The sequence below is a fragment of the Trichogramma pretiosum genome, unplaced genomic scaffold (assembly GCF_000599845.2).
Source record: "Trichogramma pretiosum strain Unisexual culture from Peru unplaced genomic scaffold, Tpre_2.0 scaffold2, whole genome shotgun sequence".
Classification (NCBI taxonomy): domain Eukaryota; kingdom Metazoa; phylum Arthropoda; class Insecta; order Hymenoptera; family Trichogrammatidae; genus Trichogramma; species Trichogramma pretiosum.
In genome coordinates, this window is record NW_019641687.1 from 4,291,409 (window position 1) to 4,310,228 (window position 18,820).

General features: G+C 44.6%; 1 protein-coding gene across 2 annotated transcripts in view; it reads right to left on the minus strand.

Moving 5' to 3' along the window:
• Positions 1-18,820, minus strand: part of LOC106658702 (diacylglycerol O-acyltransferase 1) — a 55,080-nt gene that overhangs the window by 9,505 nt on the left and 26,755 nt on the right. For both annotated transcript variants that reach the window (XM_014380778.2, XM_023461434.1), the window contains exons 6-9: positions 18,098-18,206; positions 8,785-8,937; positions 4,255-4,519; positions 2,736-2,844 (exon numbers count right to left, since the gene is read on the minus strand). In XM_014380778.2, the coding sequence (XP_014236264.1) occupies positions 2,736-2,844; positions 4,255-4,519; positions 8,785-8,937; positions 18,098-18,206 (636 nt within the window). The remainder of the gene's footprint in view (positions 1-2,735; positions 2,845-4,254; positions 4,520-8,784; positions 8,938-18,097; positions 18,207-18,820) is intronic.

Sequence of the window (18,820 nt, forward strand, 5' to 3'; positions counted from 1 at the left end):
TGCGGCTGCACGCCGAGAAAAGAAGATAGTGTTTATAATGACGACGCGATGATGATGATGCATAAGCAGTAAAAAGCCGAGCGTGACGCAGCACTTTTTTCGTCGAGGAAAAGTGTGCGGAGAGCAGATAATAAAAAATTATTCCGATCCAAGCCTTTTTTTCTCGCTAATCATACTTAAAATTCTGAAATATGCGCGAACAATAACTCACAGCGTGATTTATGATAATGCAGCAATGTCAATGTCATAAATATATTTTACGTTTGAATATTCTGTTCGTGCAAGGCACATCGCTTATTCATTTGAATTATTCTTGCTGATAAATTGGAAATACAGCGATACTCTCTAATTAGTATTTCAATAATTACTTCCCTTCAATTAAAAATTAACCCCTAGAATACGCGAGATTGCGAATCAAGCTGTGGTAAGGAACAGAGAAAATAAATCATTAATTCTCATTAGCTCTCGAAGACAGATACATAATGAAATTTTGATATAAAAATATTAACTGATCCGCTAAAAAGTTTGTATCGATCGACAAAGAGCCAAACGACGTCAATGGACATTTAAGAACATCATTTGCTTTATCGGCCGTTGAGTGCAGAAAAAGCGACCTGAATTCCACCGCCACCGCATAATACTACACGAAATGCGTTGAGAGGAATGTCGCCCACACGAAAAAAATAATGATGAAAAAAAAATTCTTGGGCTTCTAGATTCATAATAAAACTAGTGCTTTGGAAGTACATTCCTCTATACTGTTTCTTTTTACTTTCTAGCCAAAGCTTTTTTCGGTTACCAATGGTTGTACGTGAAATGACTTCGTTTGCTAAAAGTTGAATAAAAAAATTTCCACCTCTTTTTTTCGTTATTTGGCTGCCCATTTCCAGAATTTATAAAAACTTTTCACGCATTCATTGAAGATTGAGAATAGTCTAGTCCTCTCCACCTACGTGTATTATTTCGAGTAGGATTTTTTCCATCTGTGTGCAGAAACGTGGAAGGAAGTATTTTTACTCTTTTCCTCGTGGATTGTCTTCAGCGGTACTTGCACTGAAGTAAGAAGAAAACATGTTGGACTCGCAAAAGGAAAGAGAATTAAGGTGGGCTCGGTAACAAGTTGATGGAAAATCGATACAATCAATATTTTATCCATTTCGCAAAGTCAATGGATTGTGCCAAGCAACACGCCGTACATACGTATATATAGAGAGCATGCTAAAGACGAGACAGGTCGTTTTCGTAAAAATCCCGGAAAACGATCGATTTTATATACGATCTTTACGCGCTCCCATGGGGGAGGGGGACAAGCTGCGAGGAGCGAAGCGAGAAAAGAAGCTCTCGCTCGTCGGTGTCTTGTTCTTACAAACGATAAGCTATATCGTTCTTTCTTTTTTGCCCTTTTATTCAACGCTCGATGCGACCTCTTTTTCTCTTCTTTTTTCTCCACGTACTCGATGCGGATGATGCTCGGTAAGCGTATGATACTGTCTGCAAGTACGTATTTTCCATTTTTTTCTTCATCAATACAAAATCTCATTCAGTTTTATGCGAAAAAAATGTACTTTTACGCAAAGTTAATACTTCCTGCAATTCGTCGCGATAAATTTATTTAATGCCAGCGTAGTAAGCAACAACGTCAGTGGTAACGTGGTTTTCAGCTTGTTCTCCAGCCATTATGTTTCTCGCTCTCTCTCTCTCTCTCTTTCTCCTCGCATACACATACTCTCACTTACTCCCTCGCTCGCTTCTCTTGTACACTGGAATTGTAATGGAGTTGTTAGGCTTTAGAAACTTTTGAATTTCACGATTAGACTCTCTCTCTCTCTCGCGCGCGCGCGCGCTTGTTCCTACATAGCAGATTTACTCGTGCAGCGCGCGGCTCACCGGGGGCTGCTCGTGGGTAGGGAGAGAAACAAGTTATACGCGTTATGTGTTGCATTGACGTACAAATGATTGCCACCCCCGCGCTTGCGAGCCGGCTAGAAGTAGTATAAGGAGGATTAAATTGCGCGGCGAAATCGCGAGACTGAGAGAGAGAGAGAGAGAGAGAGAGAGTGAGTGAACCTGGTGGTACATAAAGTACTGAGCCTGAATGACTGGCTCGGCTTGTTAGAAAGTACTTGGGCTACGCTGACACTTTCATACGAGTTTGCTCACAGCCATGAAAATGTAAAAGAGAATGAGCGAGTGGCTGTATGTGCTTGCGAGAAAGTCAGCTGAGCGTTAATTATTGTTGTTCGCGTGCCTCCATGCCTGTGGATATATCAAATTTATTTCCATTTGCGGATTAAAATGATTTGCAGAATCTTACGACGGAAGAGCCAAAAAGCATCGTTACTTAAAGACTATACGGGCGTTTGCGCCAAGCTCAATGGTCAGATTCGTCGTCAGATGTATATATCACATACGATTGACTTTTATTGTCGAGGACGAGCGGGACGTGTTACAGCTAAATTCGCTCGAGATCCATTAAGAGAGTCGCACGTTTTGCTGATGGTAAATTTTCACGGGCGCAGCTCGCCCGCAAATGTGTCTGGCCATAACCATCGAGATCCGTGCGAGCTTGATTCACGGCGTTCGATTTGTCCGGGCTCGAGCTTTACGCATCGAGCTAAAACTAATTCCCATTTTGGTGCGTGTGTGCGTTCGTGTGTGTGTGTGTCCATGCGATGTATAATGAATTTTTACGATGATAAAATGGCCGAGACGTAAAAAGCTCTTATTCTACTTACGCTGAAGGGTATGAGGGAATTCTTCACCGAGGGCACCATCCACTGCTGGAGCAGCGACATAACGACTTGACAGCCCACAACGACCTCCAGGATGCGTTTGATTAAAAACCTGCGGAGCAAAGTGACAACAAAAAATAAGGCTAAGATAGTAAAAGAGCTCCCGCGGATGATATTATACCGAGTGAGTGAGAGAAAAATTTCGAGCCATTATCATCTTTTCTGCGGTAATATTCCGCGCACGAAGGGACTCCATGAAAATTCTAGCTAAATTTAATAATTCCCACGAGAGACGCGCGCGTTATTTGCGGCGAAATTTTTATATCTCTAAGTACGTACGGGCGCGCGCGCAGGGTCTCGGGTGCGCGCGCGAAAAAAGCTCAACGACGTAAGTAGCTCGCTTGGATCGCTCCAAGGCTGAAAGGGGAAATGTATCATGCAGGTACAATGCAATGCGCGCCCGAGCCGAGGTAGCTGAGAAAGGGAAAGAGAGTGAAGTAAAGCAAAAGGGGGATGCTCAAATCGAATACTGTCGCTGTCTCGTACTTGAAATTCCGTACGCAGAAGGGCATTCAAGATAGTTCATCCTTACCACTTGTGGGCAAAGAGAAGCCGGGATTAGATTGGTATTGGGAGAGGAACTGCTACTGCTACGTACAGCTCTCGAGTCCGACTGTACACGCGGATTCTTTCTTTCTTTTTTTTTTGTGTGCCACCGACGCGCGCGAGTATGAATGGGACATCTCGTGCGAGAGTGGTAGCGCCGGTGTAATGCATCAAGATTTACTTCCGAGTCTTATACACGGAGAAATATTTTATTATCGAGCTTATTATGTCTTGGGTGAGCTCTATCAATGTATAAAAAAGCTCGCTCGGGAAATTGAGTTATAGATGTGTAGCGCGTTCCATTGATTGCCAGCTGCAGCCCATCGTACAGAGGAAACGCGCGCGTATTAATTTAAAAGGCTTAGAGTAAAAGAATGAAATACATAAACAAAAGTACGTTTCACGCGACTAGCTCTCTCTTGCCTGCTGCCACTGCCTCTCACTCGCTCGCGCTATGCAGTTTCATAATCAAGTTTAATGAAAGCGAAATATTTTCCGAGTGAATGAATAAGTACACAGCAGCGCGAGTGAGAGCGCGCGGGTGACGGCAGCCCAACAAGAATGAACTTCTGCTGCTGCATGCGGTTTTGAATAATAGAAAAAGCTTAATTAACTATGAACGATGAAGGGTTGTGTGTGAGCGCGAGAGCACGTGCATATATAAATACAGGCAGCGTTTTATTCGCTAAGAGAGTGAGAGTGCGAGAGAGGAGGAGGAGGAGGGAAGAAGAAAAATTAGTTAACGCTACTTTAATTAATGAATCTAGAGTAAAACAAAAAGCTACGTAGCGGCACAAGCCAGAGAGAGCATATAATAAATCTCATTTCATTCAAAGTCTCCTAGTCTCTCTTTTCCTTTCTCTCGGTACCTCGTCAGTTCCTATCTGCAATAAAAAAAAAATATACACGTGTATACCTCTTGCGTATCCTTTGAGTCCGTGGAAAATTTAATTCATAGCACAGAGTCGGCGCCAGAATGTAGTAGTAGAGGTCGGACAGATTCAGGTTGTCCGGATATTGCACTAGAGGAGCAGTTGCGGCTGCAGAATTGCCGGTGCTGCTGCTGCTGTTGTTGCCGCCGCCGCCGAGGCTGTTGCTGCTGGTGTTGATGCTGCCGTCGCCGCCGTCTGTCTCGTGTCTCGTTTCATCCGACTCGCAGCCGTTTTGTTTTGCCTCCGAAGCTAGAAATTAAGTGAGTATAGACACGTGCATACAGTAGGTATAATTATCAACTCCACCCAGACGCAACCCGCTCATTTGACGGTATACCGGATGGCGTTTTTTATTGTTTTTGAAAAAAAGAAAAAAAATGAAAAAAACAAATCATCGTCGGTAAATATAATCGCACGAGAGACGCGTTGCGACGCGAAGCTTCGCACTCGGGGTGCACAGGAGATGCTCGCGGAAGGCGTTCGAGCGCGTTTAATTAATTACTCTCGCGCCTCGATTCTTCAATGGATCAGCGTTTTAATTAATTAGAACGCGTTCGCTCAGTCTAGCTCTCTTTTCATATAAACCCCTTTCCGGCGAACAAGCGCCCGCTTATATATACGCATGCTCTCGCAGCGGCAGCAGCGCGTCTGACTCGAGCCTGGCCTTAACTACTTCCTCCTTTTTTATTCTCGCTGGCCAAATTACTATAATCTCGTGCACATGAACGTAGGTGCATTGCGTTTCTCTGCTGCTGCTGCTGCTGCTGTTTCGCGAACATCGATCAATTACCGCTAACGAGTTAACGAGTTTATCTGATTTATGCACGCAGAAATCCTATGCATCGTAAATATACACAAAAGCTACGAGGCGCCAACGGTATGTATACTCTTTCGATGGAGTCGACTCTCTCACCTGCACTCGCGCAGGAACGAGCTCGCTGCTGCCCATCTGTACACATACGTGCGAGTAATCCAATTCCTCGGAATTAGCAATGTGTAAGCCTCTTAAACCTAAATACTCGGACCAGATGTGGGTGTGTGTCTGGTGTGTGTATGCGAGTGTGTAAGCACGAACTCGTGACATCCGAAAGTTAAAAGACTTGTCTGAACACAGCTAAGATTGACCTGCGCCCCTTGGCAAACTTCCATGTTCCATATCGACTTTTCCTTTTTCTATGAATCAAGGCGCCGCCGCGGTTTTTCTCGATGTAAATTTACTCATGAAAAATTCAATATAAATTTGCAAATCCGCGACGAGAACGGTGACGAGGGCGATGCTATTTTATCAAAATTAGAGACAAGCGCTACAATAACACGCTCGAATTCAACCAGTTCAAATAACCCCCAAGAGAGTGTGAGCAAAGAAAGCTGATTACAGTCAACGTGGGGATTGAAGCGCGAGCAAGCAAAAAAAGATAATATTTAAATATCACCAAGGTAGCTTGCGGAGGAGCTGGGAGCTACTGTCTGCGGCCAATCGGTTTAGTCTTAGAATCCCGAGCGCAGTTCCCATTGTGCTCATTCGCCTGTGCGTCGCTACTTAATTTGCTCTACCCTGCTCGTTGCACATTTCCTATTTTCGACGACGAAGACGAGACAAGGGAAAACGATAAGACTATAGTCGCGAAAACTGGCAGCAAAAATTTTCTTTTTTTAATACGCTCGCCATGGGTTGAAAATGTCTTGGCTGACGGAAGGTGGTTTGAGAGCAGCGCTACTTCTATTTTAAGAAAGCTGGTGTAAATATAATACCTCTGAGGGCTGTTTTTCTCGCCTTTCTTGCGAGAAAGCAAGTTTTTTTAATCGATATTTACAAGCGCTATGAGGAAAGCAGCTCGTTTGTTTTTTTCAACGAGTTTTAGCAAGTTCCGAAGCTTATATTCGAATTTGTTCTCAGTTTCAATTTTCACTTTTCAAATAAGAAAGAACTCATCGCGCGCCACACTAGTCCAAACGAGTGCTACTTTTCAACTTTTATTATATAGCCTACACTATAATACTTTTGTGGCCAAGCGGAGTATTGGACGAACGGGGCAAGATTGCCAAAAAGTAGTTCGGTCAACAGTCGGCCACCGCCTCTCTCGCATACTGTACGCTCGTGGCGATAAATTAATTTCTTTCGGCAGTTTTATTGGCTCGTGCGAGTGATGCGAAACTAAATAAAATAATGCAAGAAGAAATAGTCCCACGATATAAAATGTTTTCGCAACGCAACGAGCGCCTCGTGTCTTCTTTTACCCGCGAAAATATACGACTCTTCCAAGTGGAAAATCTTATATACCAGACAACAAACGGAATGGAAGGAAAAAAATGTAATACCTTGTACCCTTGTATATATTTTTAAAATATATAAGAAAAAAACGAGGAAACACTCGAATATATAATATTGTTTCGCGTGTGGTTTATGCAATACATATATGCAACAGCAGTCGTGTGTGCGTGCGTTGCGACGAGACTGAAGAGTTTCGTGTATTATAACGAGGAATTTTCGTTGTTTCTCTTTTGCGACTTTTGCACGCATCGAGTGGATGTTATATATGTTCGAGAAAGAGACAGAAAGGGAGAACAACGAGTATGTAAAAAATTTATGCTCACAAATGTATAAAGCTGTCAACGTAACTCGACGTTGAAATTGACAATTTTTGATTACATTTTCTAAAAAATTAAACCTTTTTTTTATCGAGTTTTCTTACGAAAATAAAATTTGCGACAAATTTATAGTTGAAACTTATTTATCGGAGTAAACCCGTCCTCAGAGAGTAATTTCGAAAATTCTAATTTCACCGCGGTAAGATTAGATCTTTTGATGTCGGATTGACGTACTACGACACAAAAAATGATCAATGTAAAAATTATGCCACTGGGAGCTGAAAAAGTACGCGATATAAAAGAGAGTTATTTCTGTATACTGATAATCTGGCTGGAGAAGATTTTTAATCAGAAGCAAGTGAAGAAAAGTTTTTCTCTGCCGAGTAACACGTGCTCGTGTATTATTCGCGCGAATAACGTGTCGCATAGCGACGCGTATGGAGCAGAAGAGCTACAAGAAATGAAAAATAATCTGGCATCAAGAGGTCGAGTACATAGGGCAAGAGTGGATTTTTGGCACCCTATCAACATTTACAGTTGCAGCCAGTACACGAAATTTTGCCGGGTGCACTTATTACGATAAAATCCAACTGCAGCTACAAGATGTTTTTCGTTCTTCAACAGTTCTTTGCCGAAAATCATACGTAGCTTCATTTTTAAGCGATTAAAAAGAAGACGCGCCGGACGCTTTAGGGTCGTCCACGCCAAGTTAAACAAGTTGCAGAGGAAAAAGTAAGCGAGAGATTTCGGTTACAAGAGTTTCGGGAGTAAGTAGGGAAAGTCATCGAGGCAAACGAGTGTTTGGCACGCGAGAAAGGCAGCAGCAGCAGTAGTGGCTTGCAGCACGGTGGCAGACGCCTTATGCCAGTCCAAGATTTTCCCCTCGCGCCGTCGCCAACAGAGAGATCGACCCGCCTACACAGGAAGCAGCTGATATTACTCGGAGAAAGAGAGATTGCTTATTGAAATTTCGCAAAGAGACGTTCGAGCTCGTGCATGCATATACATAGTTGGCGCGTAATTGAGCGGTGTAGCTCTTGCTTGCAGTGCGCCGGGCACATGTATCACGACCGAACGAGAGCAATGGGTCGATTAGAGCGGCGGCGATTCGGTGGCGGTGGCGGCGGCGGCGGCGGCTCAAAGCTCTCCCACGCTGCAGGGGAAAATTTAAATAATCGATATTATATTCTTGCCTGTGCTGCAGCGCTAGACAAGTGTTCGATTCGATGGGAAATAGAGGCAAGCCATACAGCGAGATCGGCAGTTAAATTGCCCGGAAATTATCTAGCCACGCGAGCGTTCAGCTTTCGCTTTATACATAATATCTCGCTACTACTACCATGTGTCTGCAGTATGTGTGTACGTGTGTGTGCAAATATCCTCTCGTCCGCTAGACGCATCAAGCACTGCTCACTGCTGCTGCTGCTGCTGCTGCTACTACTACTACAACTGGAGGGAAAGGGGGCCGAGGGCGTTTCAAAAGCTCAAGAGCTATATGCCAAAGAAAGAGAAAGTATTTCCATTATATTTTCAATAAAGATACTATATGCGCATTGTAAGCTCTCGACTGTAGTGCATCGAAAGCTCCTATATACGCGAGCTTGTACAGCATTCATGCTGTTTATTGGTTCTCGTGCAGCGAAATGAGAACCGAGCTTGACTGCACAGTATATTAACAGCGTTGATTGCACAAAGTCCGCGCGATGGAAATATATATTTCCATCATTGCGGTGGAGTTGGGATTTTGAAAATTCGGCCCAGCTCGGACTCTGTACTGTACACCCTATATACGTGAGCAGCGATATGCAAGTCAATTTGCGCGCATCGTTGAACTTTTGCGATTGTCTACTGCCGCCGCTGTATCGGGGGCAGGGCGCAAAATCCAATAGTCGCGTCGGCGGTCATGTCAAATGGCCAAAACTTACCGTGAAGATCGGTGTAGCTCAGCGACTGCCTTCGAAGTCGTCCCTGTGATTGATTATTGTTCTTGGCCGCTCGGCACCACATATTCACTTGCACGTAGGACCACAGCTTGAGAAAGAGTATGGCGTACAGCATGCAGACGTACATGGCTCCAACTGCAAAGATATTAAATTCAGCGTTAACGTCGAACAAAGTAAAGAAAGTTTAATCATTGTGTTGTGTATTTCAATATTTTTCATCTTATCCCATCAAAATGCGGAGAAAGTATGTGTTCAAGTACTTTGTTGAATTATTTTGTAAAATAAAGTTCGCAACATCGAACTCTCAGATTAACAATTAAACTGACAGTAATTAAAGAAATTCGAATTGTAGAGTCGCGGAACTAGCAGCAGACGATGATTGAGTGAAGAGAAGAGGGGTTTTTAGCCCTTTTAAATGTCAGCTTACAAAGTCCATTAATCCGAGAGCTTCGCGCGCGGCGTTGTACAGAACAAACAAAGCAATTCGCTGGCAGAATTTTCCACGCTCTATAATTACGCAAAAATGTACGGCGAAACGCAGTTGTGTGTCGGCGGGTTGGGCTGTATCGAGGCGAGTTGTTGGCGGGAGAGCCGCACTGTGCGCGCAGCCACCGATATATATCGGCCCTTTTGAAATTTTAATGTCTATATATGCATGCGCGATGCGTATAATATACAGTATACGTGTGTGTGTACGCTCTCTCTTGCGACCGGTACAGCAGAGTACAGAGTATATATCACAGAACTGCGCATAGCCGCACACACGCAACTGATTCCATTGAAGAATAACCTATTATTCGCAGCTTGCGCGCGGCCGCTCGCAAACGTCCATTATAACGCGGAGCGTGTAATTCCAGCATAAAAGCTACAACTGCCTGGTGCGCAACTATTACCCACCGTTACCCCCGCGTCCGTTCGGTTCGCTCGTGAGCATATACGGAGAAGTAAAAGCAATGAAAAAAAAAAACAGATTCTTGTTCGTATGTATAATGGGCCGAGGGATACAGAGTAAACGTCAATTTTCTATACCTGCTCGACTACGGCTACGACGACGACGACGACGACGACGACGATGTTCTGATGCAATATTAGAGAGGTAGTTTTGAAATTGCAGTCGCGTGCTCGGCGCGAGTGATGTGTTCGGCTGCATATATATGTGCGCCGCACACCCACACAAGTACAAACGTAAGATGCGGCGAGGGGTAGTTGACTGACTCGTATGTGTATGTATATAGCGTAGCAGCTAGCACGAGCATAGAAGAAGGCATGAAGAAGCGCATGCTGATGGTAAACGAGGAGGGTTGCTTCGCGTGTATTATATGTGCACATACACTGCAGCGGCGGTAGCAGCCGAGGCAACGGAGGCGCGCTATATATACCCTATATACGAGGGGATGAATGCTCGCCTAATGGATGGCAATTTATGACCCGAATGTGCTGAGAATATTTCACTGATTTTTGACGATTATCCCTCCTCTGCACACACCGCTACTCTCGCCTCGTGATCCATACGTATATCGATGGAAAGGAAAAAAAAGGGGGATAACTTTGAGCTCGCACGAACGTTATCTTAATACAAAGGCGCAAAAAATAAGTCGAAGAAGGCGCAGAACGTTGCTCGAGCGGTGATATCGAGAAAAGAAGATGGATTTATTAGCGCCGTAGCGGACTAGTAGCCACTCTACGTATACAGGATAATAGGCAAATGGCCTGTTCCTACCTATACCTACCGCTATATAGAGCAAATCCATCCACTAAGCATAATCCATACATTCATGCTATATAGAAAGAGCTTGAGAGAGCGAGAGAGAGTTATGAGGGCGTTTACCAATTTCGCAGAGCAATTGATTTGCGGCGGCCTATACGCCTGCACACAGGACTTAATTCGATTGAATTTCCCGGCACTTGGCCTATGCGTACGTACGCGCCGGTCTGTAAATTGAGCTACTATACTCGCATTAATGCGTTTCCTCCTATTCCTCTACCTCTCGCGAACCGACAATCTACGTCTCGAGTCATATTTTTCAACCTTAAGGCCACGCGCAAAACTTTAAAGATTGACATTGAATAATCGTTTCGAGCTTGGCTTCGATCGGGCTCGACCAATTTTTCAGAACGCGTTTCATGTATGAAGCGCAATTCAGAGAATTTTCCGCGAGCGCGAGGATAAAAAAGGGCGAGCGCAAAATCCCCCTTCTACTAAACGATATTCCTTAAAACTATACATTTTTTTCCAACAATGTATGAAAATCCTTGCTGGCTGCTTCTGCCGAGCTCGAGCAGTACATCCTCGGCTGCGCCTAGGTGCGCTCAAGCCGCACACATCCTACTACTAAACCACACCACTTTCACAGTATAACCGCAACGTGGCTTTCTGCCCTCGACATTAATAAACCAAGTCTGCACTCGTGCGTGTGTATCTCCGCGAGTGTGTGTACGTGTGTACGAGCGAGAAGTCTGTATGTATGTGTGTCTGTGCGCGCACAGTGGCAGCAGAGTACCACAGCTAAAGAAATGTGCTCACCCTCCGTGTGCACGAGCTTCATTGTTGTAAAATGTTCAACATAGCGTAGAGAAAGAGAGAGAGAGAGAGAGAGAGAGAGAGAGAGAGAGAGAAAGAGAGATAGGAGAAATGCATTTTTCCAAGCCATACAAGACAGCGCGTATAATACAGTGAACGTGCAACGGCGCCGGCAGAGGGTGAGAAAAAATTTATATATAGCTGCAAAAAAATCGACTCCGAGTATATGCCCATTCGATACACATACGTGCGAAACGAGAAAAAATTATTCCTGATACCAGCGGAATAGCTTAGAGCCGTGTCAGCTTCTCGCCTTACCGACGCGCACACACGTGCATACGTATTGTTGCAATGCGAACAGGATTAACTCAGTCGCAGCGTATTTTTCCCAGTTCATCAGTCAGACCGCAGCCACATGTTTTTTCATTAAACAGATCCATCGTTTAAAATTACATTACTTTTCACACGTATTTTTAGGTACAAAAAAGCGGACTCTATTTATAATGAAATTTGATATTCTTTTACTTGGTTAGAAAAGTCCATTTTATTAATAATTTTTGTGTAGCTTTAATGCAATCTTACTCAAGGTACGTGTAATCTACTTCAAAGTACATTGCTATAATCGCGGAAAAGCACGACTATCAGCCTGCGGCTCGATTACTCTAGGAACGCAATAAAACGTGATACACGCACATATATTATTTTACCGAGTATAACGTTTGGCACTGTCATTTCTTGGCACGAGACTTTGGTTGTCGCAAGCTCGTGTTCAGTCGCTAATGCACATAAGTTAGAAAGCGCAAAGTTCGAGACAAATCGTCGTTGCAACGGAGTTTAGAATGCAGTTATTTGTCTATCACACTGCTGCTGGTGTTACGTGACAAAATCCATAAAGAGCGCTTCATCGAAAGTAAAGATATCCAAGAAATACCAGAGCTCGAATGTCCGGATTGCACCGAGTCACATATGCGCGTTAAAGTTTTCGCAGCTAGTATCCCGAATACGTACCAAATTGATAACATCCCACGCAACGCTGGGACTGCAGTGCGGCATACGTAGTCGAGAGAAATTTCCCGCGAATCCGAGACGCTATTTCGAGAGATCAAGAGATTTCGATTTGTATCGTATAGGTCGCGAAACATATTTGCCCAACTGCGCTGGATATAAGAATTTACAGTTTTTTTGTTGTTGTTGTTGTTGTTGTACAAAAACGTAGGTGTGTGATGCAGCAGCCGGCAGAGGTGCGCAGACGCCGAGCATACAGGCACGTAGATTAAACGAGAACACGCAGAGGAAACATAATGGAAATCTGATTTGTCAGCGTTACCCCGCACACCCCAGTCGACATGTGTATTATATATACGAGTATGAGGTATATACACGGGGGCGCGCGCGCGAGAGAGAAAGAGAGAGAGCGAGGCTACATACCGATACAGGCGCGAGCGAGAGTGGATCGTTATCCCGCGCGCTCTCATCGCAACGGCCTGGTGGTATTAATTGCAACCCAATTAGCTTCCATTACCATGGCTGCTAGCAGCAACAGCAACAGCAGCCCCGTGTACATCTCGCTTTGCTCGAGCTACATGCAAGAGTACATATCACGGAGGGCTGGCGCGCGCTACGTGTGATGCTCGCAGCTTCTTCCGTGCTAAAGGATTACCGCATCGCAACTTGTGCCTGCATATGTATGTGGCTGCAGGACTAAACAAACTTTTGATAATACTTGTTATGCAGTTTGGAAGTCCATTTGCTATTCAGCCTTTTAAATATCTTTGAATAAATTTGGCTTTTCAATGTTTCATGGGGTTTTTGGATAAAATTATACACTTTTTTCAAATGTAGAATAAACATATGTATCGCGGTAGTACTTATTCCTCGCGTTGCATGGAACCTCGTTTTTTAGGATTTAAAAGTTATCTTGAAACAAAAAATGAATTAACCCGTTGCTACGACTTCTATAAATAATTTGGTAATTCAAATAGGATCCTCAAAAAAACTCTCTACGGAGCGAGGTTCCATGCAACTCGGGAAATAAGAGCTCCCCTAATATAATATATGCATGCTGGAACCACAGCTGTAGAAGACAGGCTAATTCGATATTGCTTAAGAGCTTCGCAATATCCTTGCTTGTGAAGTGGCCGGCGTACTTTTTGTCGTCCGCGCTAACTACCATCGAAAATCGCAAACTGATTTTGCTACGAGGTGTACCACACGAGCTCGCGCCACTGGAGAATCGGCCAAGGGAGCTTTTCATGAGCGACGAGAAAGGCCTGTCTATGCGTAAATCTGCGGTCTGCTGCGCAACTCTTTGAGCGCAAAGTTTACCTGTCGTTTGGACAGCAGTGACACGAACATTACCCGTGGCGGCCCCGTTGTGTTTGCTACAAGTGCAGAGCCTCCGGACAAAGTGAATAAACAAAGTCGCGAGGAAAAATATCGCGAGTAAACGATAACAATGCACTTGGAGCGGCCCGGAGTAACGGATAATTTTCGCATGTGCAATGCCCTACGGCACTTGTACGTATACGCGAGAAAACCAATTTTCGGGGGGCCTCGGCCGTGCCACCTAATTTCGAATGGATTATCCGTGCTGGAAACGAGACTCCGCTGCCGCTGCTGCTGCTTCTGTTGCGTTACTGCTCTCTCTCTCTCTCTCGCACTTTGAAGGCACAGGAGGGCCGTTGGCTCGCCTTGGCATAGCTAGTTAAACCTAACAGGTTGGCTAGGCTCCAAAGCGTCTTCCATATGTAAATACTCGAGAGCTGCTTATATACACCATCCGCGCACACGTGTAGGTGTGATATGACTGTACGCGTGTGTGCGAGTGCCAGCGAGGCTATACTACCTTTGTATAATGGCCATGAGGAGAAAGAGGCATATAAGGGGCTGCGAAACTACCGCTACGACACGAGATTACTTCCAACTATTGTTCGGAGCGCCGCCGACGACCCTCCGCGACAGCGACTGTACCGAGGGTGTCTCATTATTGCGATTAAAGAGCAGCCAGCCTCTTTCTCTCTCTTACTCTTCCCCCTTTGCTCTCTTTCTCTTAGGCTTATCTCTCCGAGGTGGCGCGCGCTACCTTTGTTTGACTCTTCTTGAACGGAAAATTCGGTGATTACCCTTATCTAAATTTCACGATTATTGCCCTGTGTTTGTTGCCCTTTCTAAATATGCACAAAGAAGGCCGTACAATGACTATGACGCATTTTCATTTGCTACTGGAAGAAAGGAGAAAAATAATATTTCGCCGAGAGAATTAGAAGGAATTGCGTGCAATCCATTTACCACGAAAATGATCTTCGAGACAGTATAATCATCTCAAGAGTGTATGCTTTCAATAATATGATGAGATAAAAATGCAAAAGCTGAATAATCACTTTGCACGCACTTTTAAAGCAATCATAATATGCTCAGGTATATTGGAGAAGGGCGCCGAACGTAGGTGGAAGTTTTTTTACAAGACAGGCTTTTCAGTTATCGCGTGGGAAAGTGGCTGCTGCGATATTTCACGGTCTCACTCTTTATCGTGTCGTCGAACTAACTTGTCGCTAGCAGAAGTCCTTTTGCAGAAGTTACTCCTTTTTTTTCGCTTTGTCGCACAGCGCACGGATCCACTGAATTTTTCATACACACATACGTACCGTACGCGTGTAAAAAAGTTGAAAAATGGCAATTTTTCAGTACGGCCCTGCAGCCGTGTGTACATTATATACACGGGATATATAAGGAAATCTTCGACGTAACATGTATGTTCTGCGCATTGAAAACTTCCAGTTAAGAAGTCACGAGGATCGAGTTGACATTTTTGTGAAGTTATCTCTCGCAGCGCGACAAGCTTTTTGAATCATGCCTCATGAAATTGTCGAGCGTGCGCTCGACAATCGTCGCCTCGACACTATTCATGCATGTTATTTTTAACGGGCTTCGGGAGGGTTTTTTTTCCTCTCATTACTGATGCAAAGATGAATTTTAATTTCGATCGCATCAAATGAAAACGTACATTTTCTCCAGACAAGAAAGAGGACGACGACGACGATGACGACGACGAACATAGAGGTAGCTGGCAAAATAGGAGGTCAAACAAGAGCTTGTAAGGAAATTACATTCTCAGAGTCGTCCGCAAAAGCCGGAAGCCTTTCTGGGCTGTCTCTGACGAGTAAGGCGTGCGCGCGCGACTGCCGCCAACGATGAGGACGAATTTTGAATAACAAATCGTCGGCTCTCGCGCAACTAATCCGGGACAAGAGCGTGAGAGCGAAGTAAACAAGCCGGAATACTGATGCAATAATCCAAATAACGAACTTGTCTGAATTTATATACCGACGCGGCTCAAAAGATGCATAATACAGCTCGCGCGTTATGCAGTTATATACCTATGGATATGAGCTCCACATATAAGAGAGGATGAAAAGGAAATCACCTTTTTGCCGTGCTTTAAAATAGAGGAGATGCGTGGCTAATTTATCAAACAAAAGTTTAAATAGCTATCTCTAATGCCGTTTCACACACAGCCGCGTGCGCAAGTGTGATGAGGAAAGATAGGAAGCCTTGAAAAACTTTGTTGTATTGGGAAGTAGCTACATAGGCGGATATCATTAAACTTAAATTCCGCGGCAGCTTCGTGTAATTTCTCTCGTCTTTTTTTGCCCTCTACCTCATGCCCCTCGCCTTTCCTCACCCGGTTGTATTATAGCGCACAGCCCTCGAGCGTTGTAAAAAAGTTTACGGAAATTTCCGCGCACGGACACTCGACGTGCGCAGGCGAAAGAGATTCAGCTTATATAGGTATATATATATATTATTATACATACAGATATATGCACTGGAGAGCTAAGAGCGCAAAAGCAAGTTTTACGAGTGCCTCTTAGTCTTAATGAGGAGGATACGCAATTGCTTTCTCTTTTTAGCTGTTTCTCTGTATATTCATAATTTTATTGTTGAATCGTTTGTTTAAAACTCCCGGAGTTTCTGATGGTACATAATGTTATAACCTTCGGAACATTGATGATTTATCATTTTGGTATTGTACGTTCAGTTGCAACTTCTACTCTGGTGGTAGACTGAGAATAATTAAATAATTTCGTACTCGTTGAAAAAATGTTCGTTCGAGTAATATATGTGCACGTTTGAACAATAATAACGCGTGCAAAGTAGTGCTACAGTCCACAGTGAATAGAAGGCAAAAGAGAAAAGAAGGCTTATTACAGCCAGTCTGATGATTGTGCGCCACGCGCGTGCGCTCGCAAGTCTGGGCGTACGAGCTGCCTGCACGAGTACCTTTCAGAAAACAATATGCGAAGCCGGCTCGCAACGAAGAGAGCCACTACTGTACACGCACACAGACTCTAAAAAGCTTGACTCAATTTTTCATTTTTTTTTCTTCTTTCATTCGCTCTCTTTTTTTCTTCGCTTTCACAATGGACGACGACGACGACGACGACGACGAGCAGCAGTAGTAGGCACGCGCAGACGAATTATCCTTGATAAAGGAGCTAGGAGAATCATTAATGCAAAATAGCGCTAAATTGGAGAATTTTGCGCGCGACAGCATCGATGAACTTGCGGTGTATTCGAATCCCCACACGTCATTACAATAACATAACCCTTAGGAGAGGAGTAGTAGTAAGCAGGAGAGCTGTGGCAGCCCGCGCGCCGTGTGGCGGTGGTGTACGATACGATAATAGACATCAGTTGCCACGTATATAGTACATTTTCAGCGCTCGGGGCGGCAGGAATGTCTTGTCACGTCGAGCATTTGCCACGTGCATTTGAAAATACATGCGTGACGACGTCGAGACGCTGAGAAACATTGTACGTCTGCATTATTCTCGACACGGCGGTGTACGACGACGACGACGACTACTTGGGCTATAGTCGACTGCTGCTGCTGCTGCTACCTAAGTAGTCGCTAGTACCGATTTGCTCTTTCTCAAAGTGGCCTTTTTCCCCATCCTGCGCTCAGCCAGAGCTCCTCACGTTGCTCCAAGTGCGAATGGCCAAGAGATTTTGATTTTATATGCAAACGTACGCGTGAGCTTTAAGCTCGGGATATATACAGAGGAAAAAGCAAACGAGCTGATACTGTTATTCCGTGCAAATTGTTAGAAAGGTCGATAAAAATAATATTCTCACGTGCAGATTTAAAGCCCCCCAGTGAATTTTTAAACTCGATAAAAAGTAGGGAAAATTTGTTCATATATTTATTCGTGGAATAATTTATTCGTTATAAACGATTGGATTGGCCCAGTTTGGAGGTGGTGGCTAAAAATTCCATTGCCAGCTTCCAGTCTCGCACTCCCCGGAGATTCTCGATATTGCTACATTCCCTAGGACTCGATCATCGATGGCATTTCTCTCGCTCGCTCTCTCTCTCTCTCTCTCTAGGCCTCTAAGGTCGTACAGCAGCGTCAGATACGCGAGCGCGCGCACGAGTGTGTGCGATGCTAACATGCGGTCAGAGCTATAACGGCAGCGAAATGCAACGTTGTAATTACATTTGCATGCGAGTGCGAGTAGAAGCATCAGAAACGATAGGTTAAATGCAGGCTGCGCGTTGTTGAGCCGGCCATAGCAGCTGCTGCTTATTCTGCGGCCAACGGCTGCAGTACGGACAAGTATTTACGCCCTTTAGCCTCTCTCTCTCTCTCGCTCTCTGCTTTGGCCTATCGGGCCACCGAGTAAATTTATCCTTAGCCTCGGCTAGGTATGTGTGCGAGCTACGCAAGAGCATGTGTGCTCACGAGGCTCGTGTGTGTTTAGTCGAATACTCACCCATGGAAAAACCAGATCCCTTCACTTGGATCGTCACCATCGGCATGAGCACCATGACTATGAGGTTGACCACGTGGAACGTCATGCCCGGCCCGTGGCCTATGAGATCCTGCGAAAACACAACAAAAGACGTTAAGAAATTGGCAATCCTCGATTACGCGATCGTGTTTTCTTGATTATTATTAAGGGCCGCGCACGAGCTTGCGAAACAATGCGAAATATTCTTGGGGGTAACGTACGCTACGTGCCGGCAATGCGAAACTTGGCGAGCGCAAAGAGTCTGTCTATATTGCCTGCGGGGTGTGTGCGCCCTGCGCAGTCTAGTGTTGCTACTATATCTATAAAGCTTTGAGTAAAGTGAATTGCGCGCGAGTAGTATCCGTTGCAATGCAGCACTGTATAAGCGCCCAGCCAGCCCGTAACGTGCGGCAGCATGAGAGAAAGAGAGAGAGAGAGCAACAATCCTCTTGAACCAATCACTTGAATAAGGCGAGTGAAGAGATCTCTTACTCTCGGGCGGCAAAGTCTCGGCTTTATATACACTCGAAAGGCAAACTATACTGTACATCGCCGCGTTTACCTACCTGTGCGCCGTTAACTCGGTAGCCAGCTGCATTTGTATAGGTCTATGTGTGTGTGTATGCACCCAGGACAAAAGGAATCTCGTACCACCCTCGATCCACAAATTCCCTTATTTTCTTGGCTACATTGACTACCCAGCCG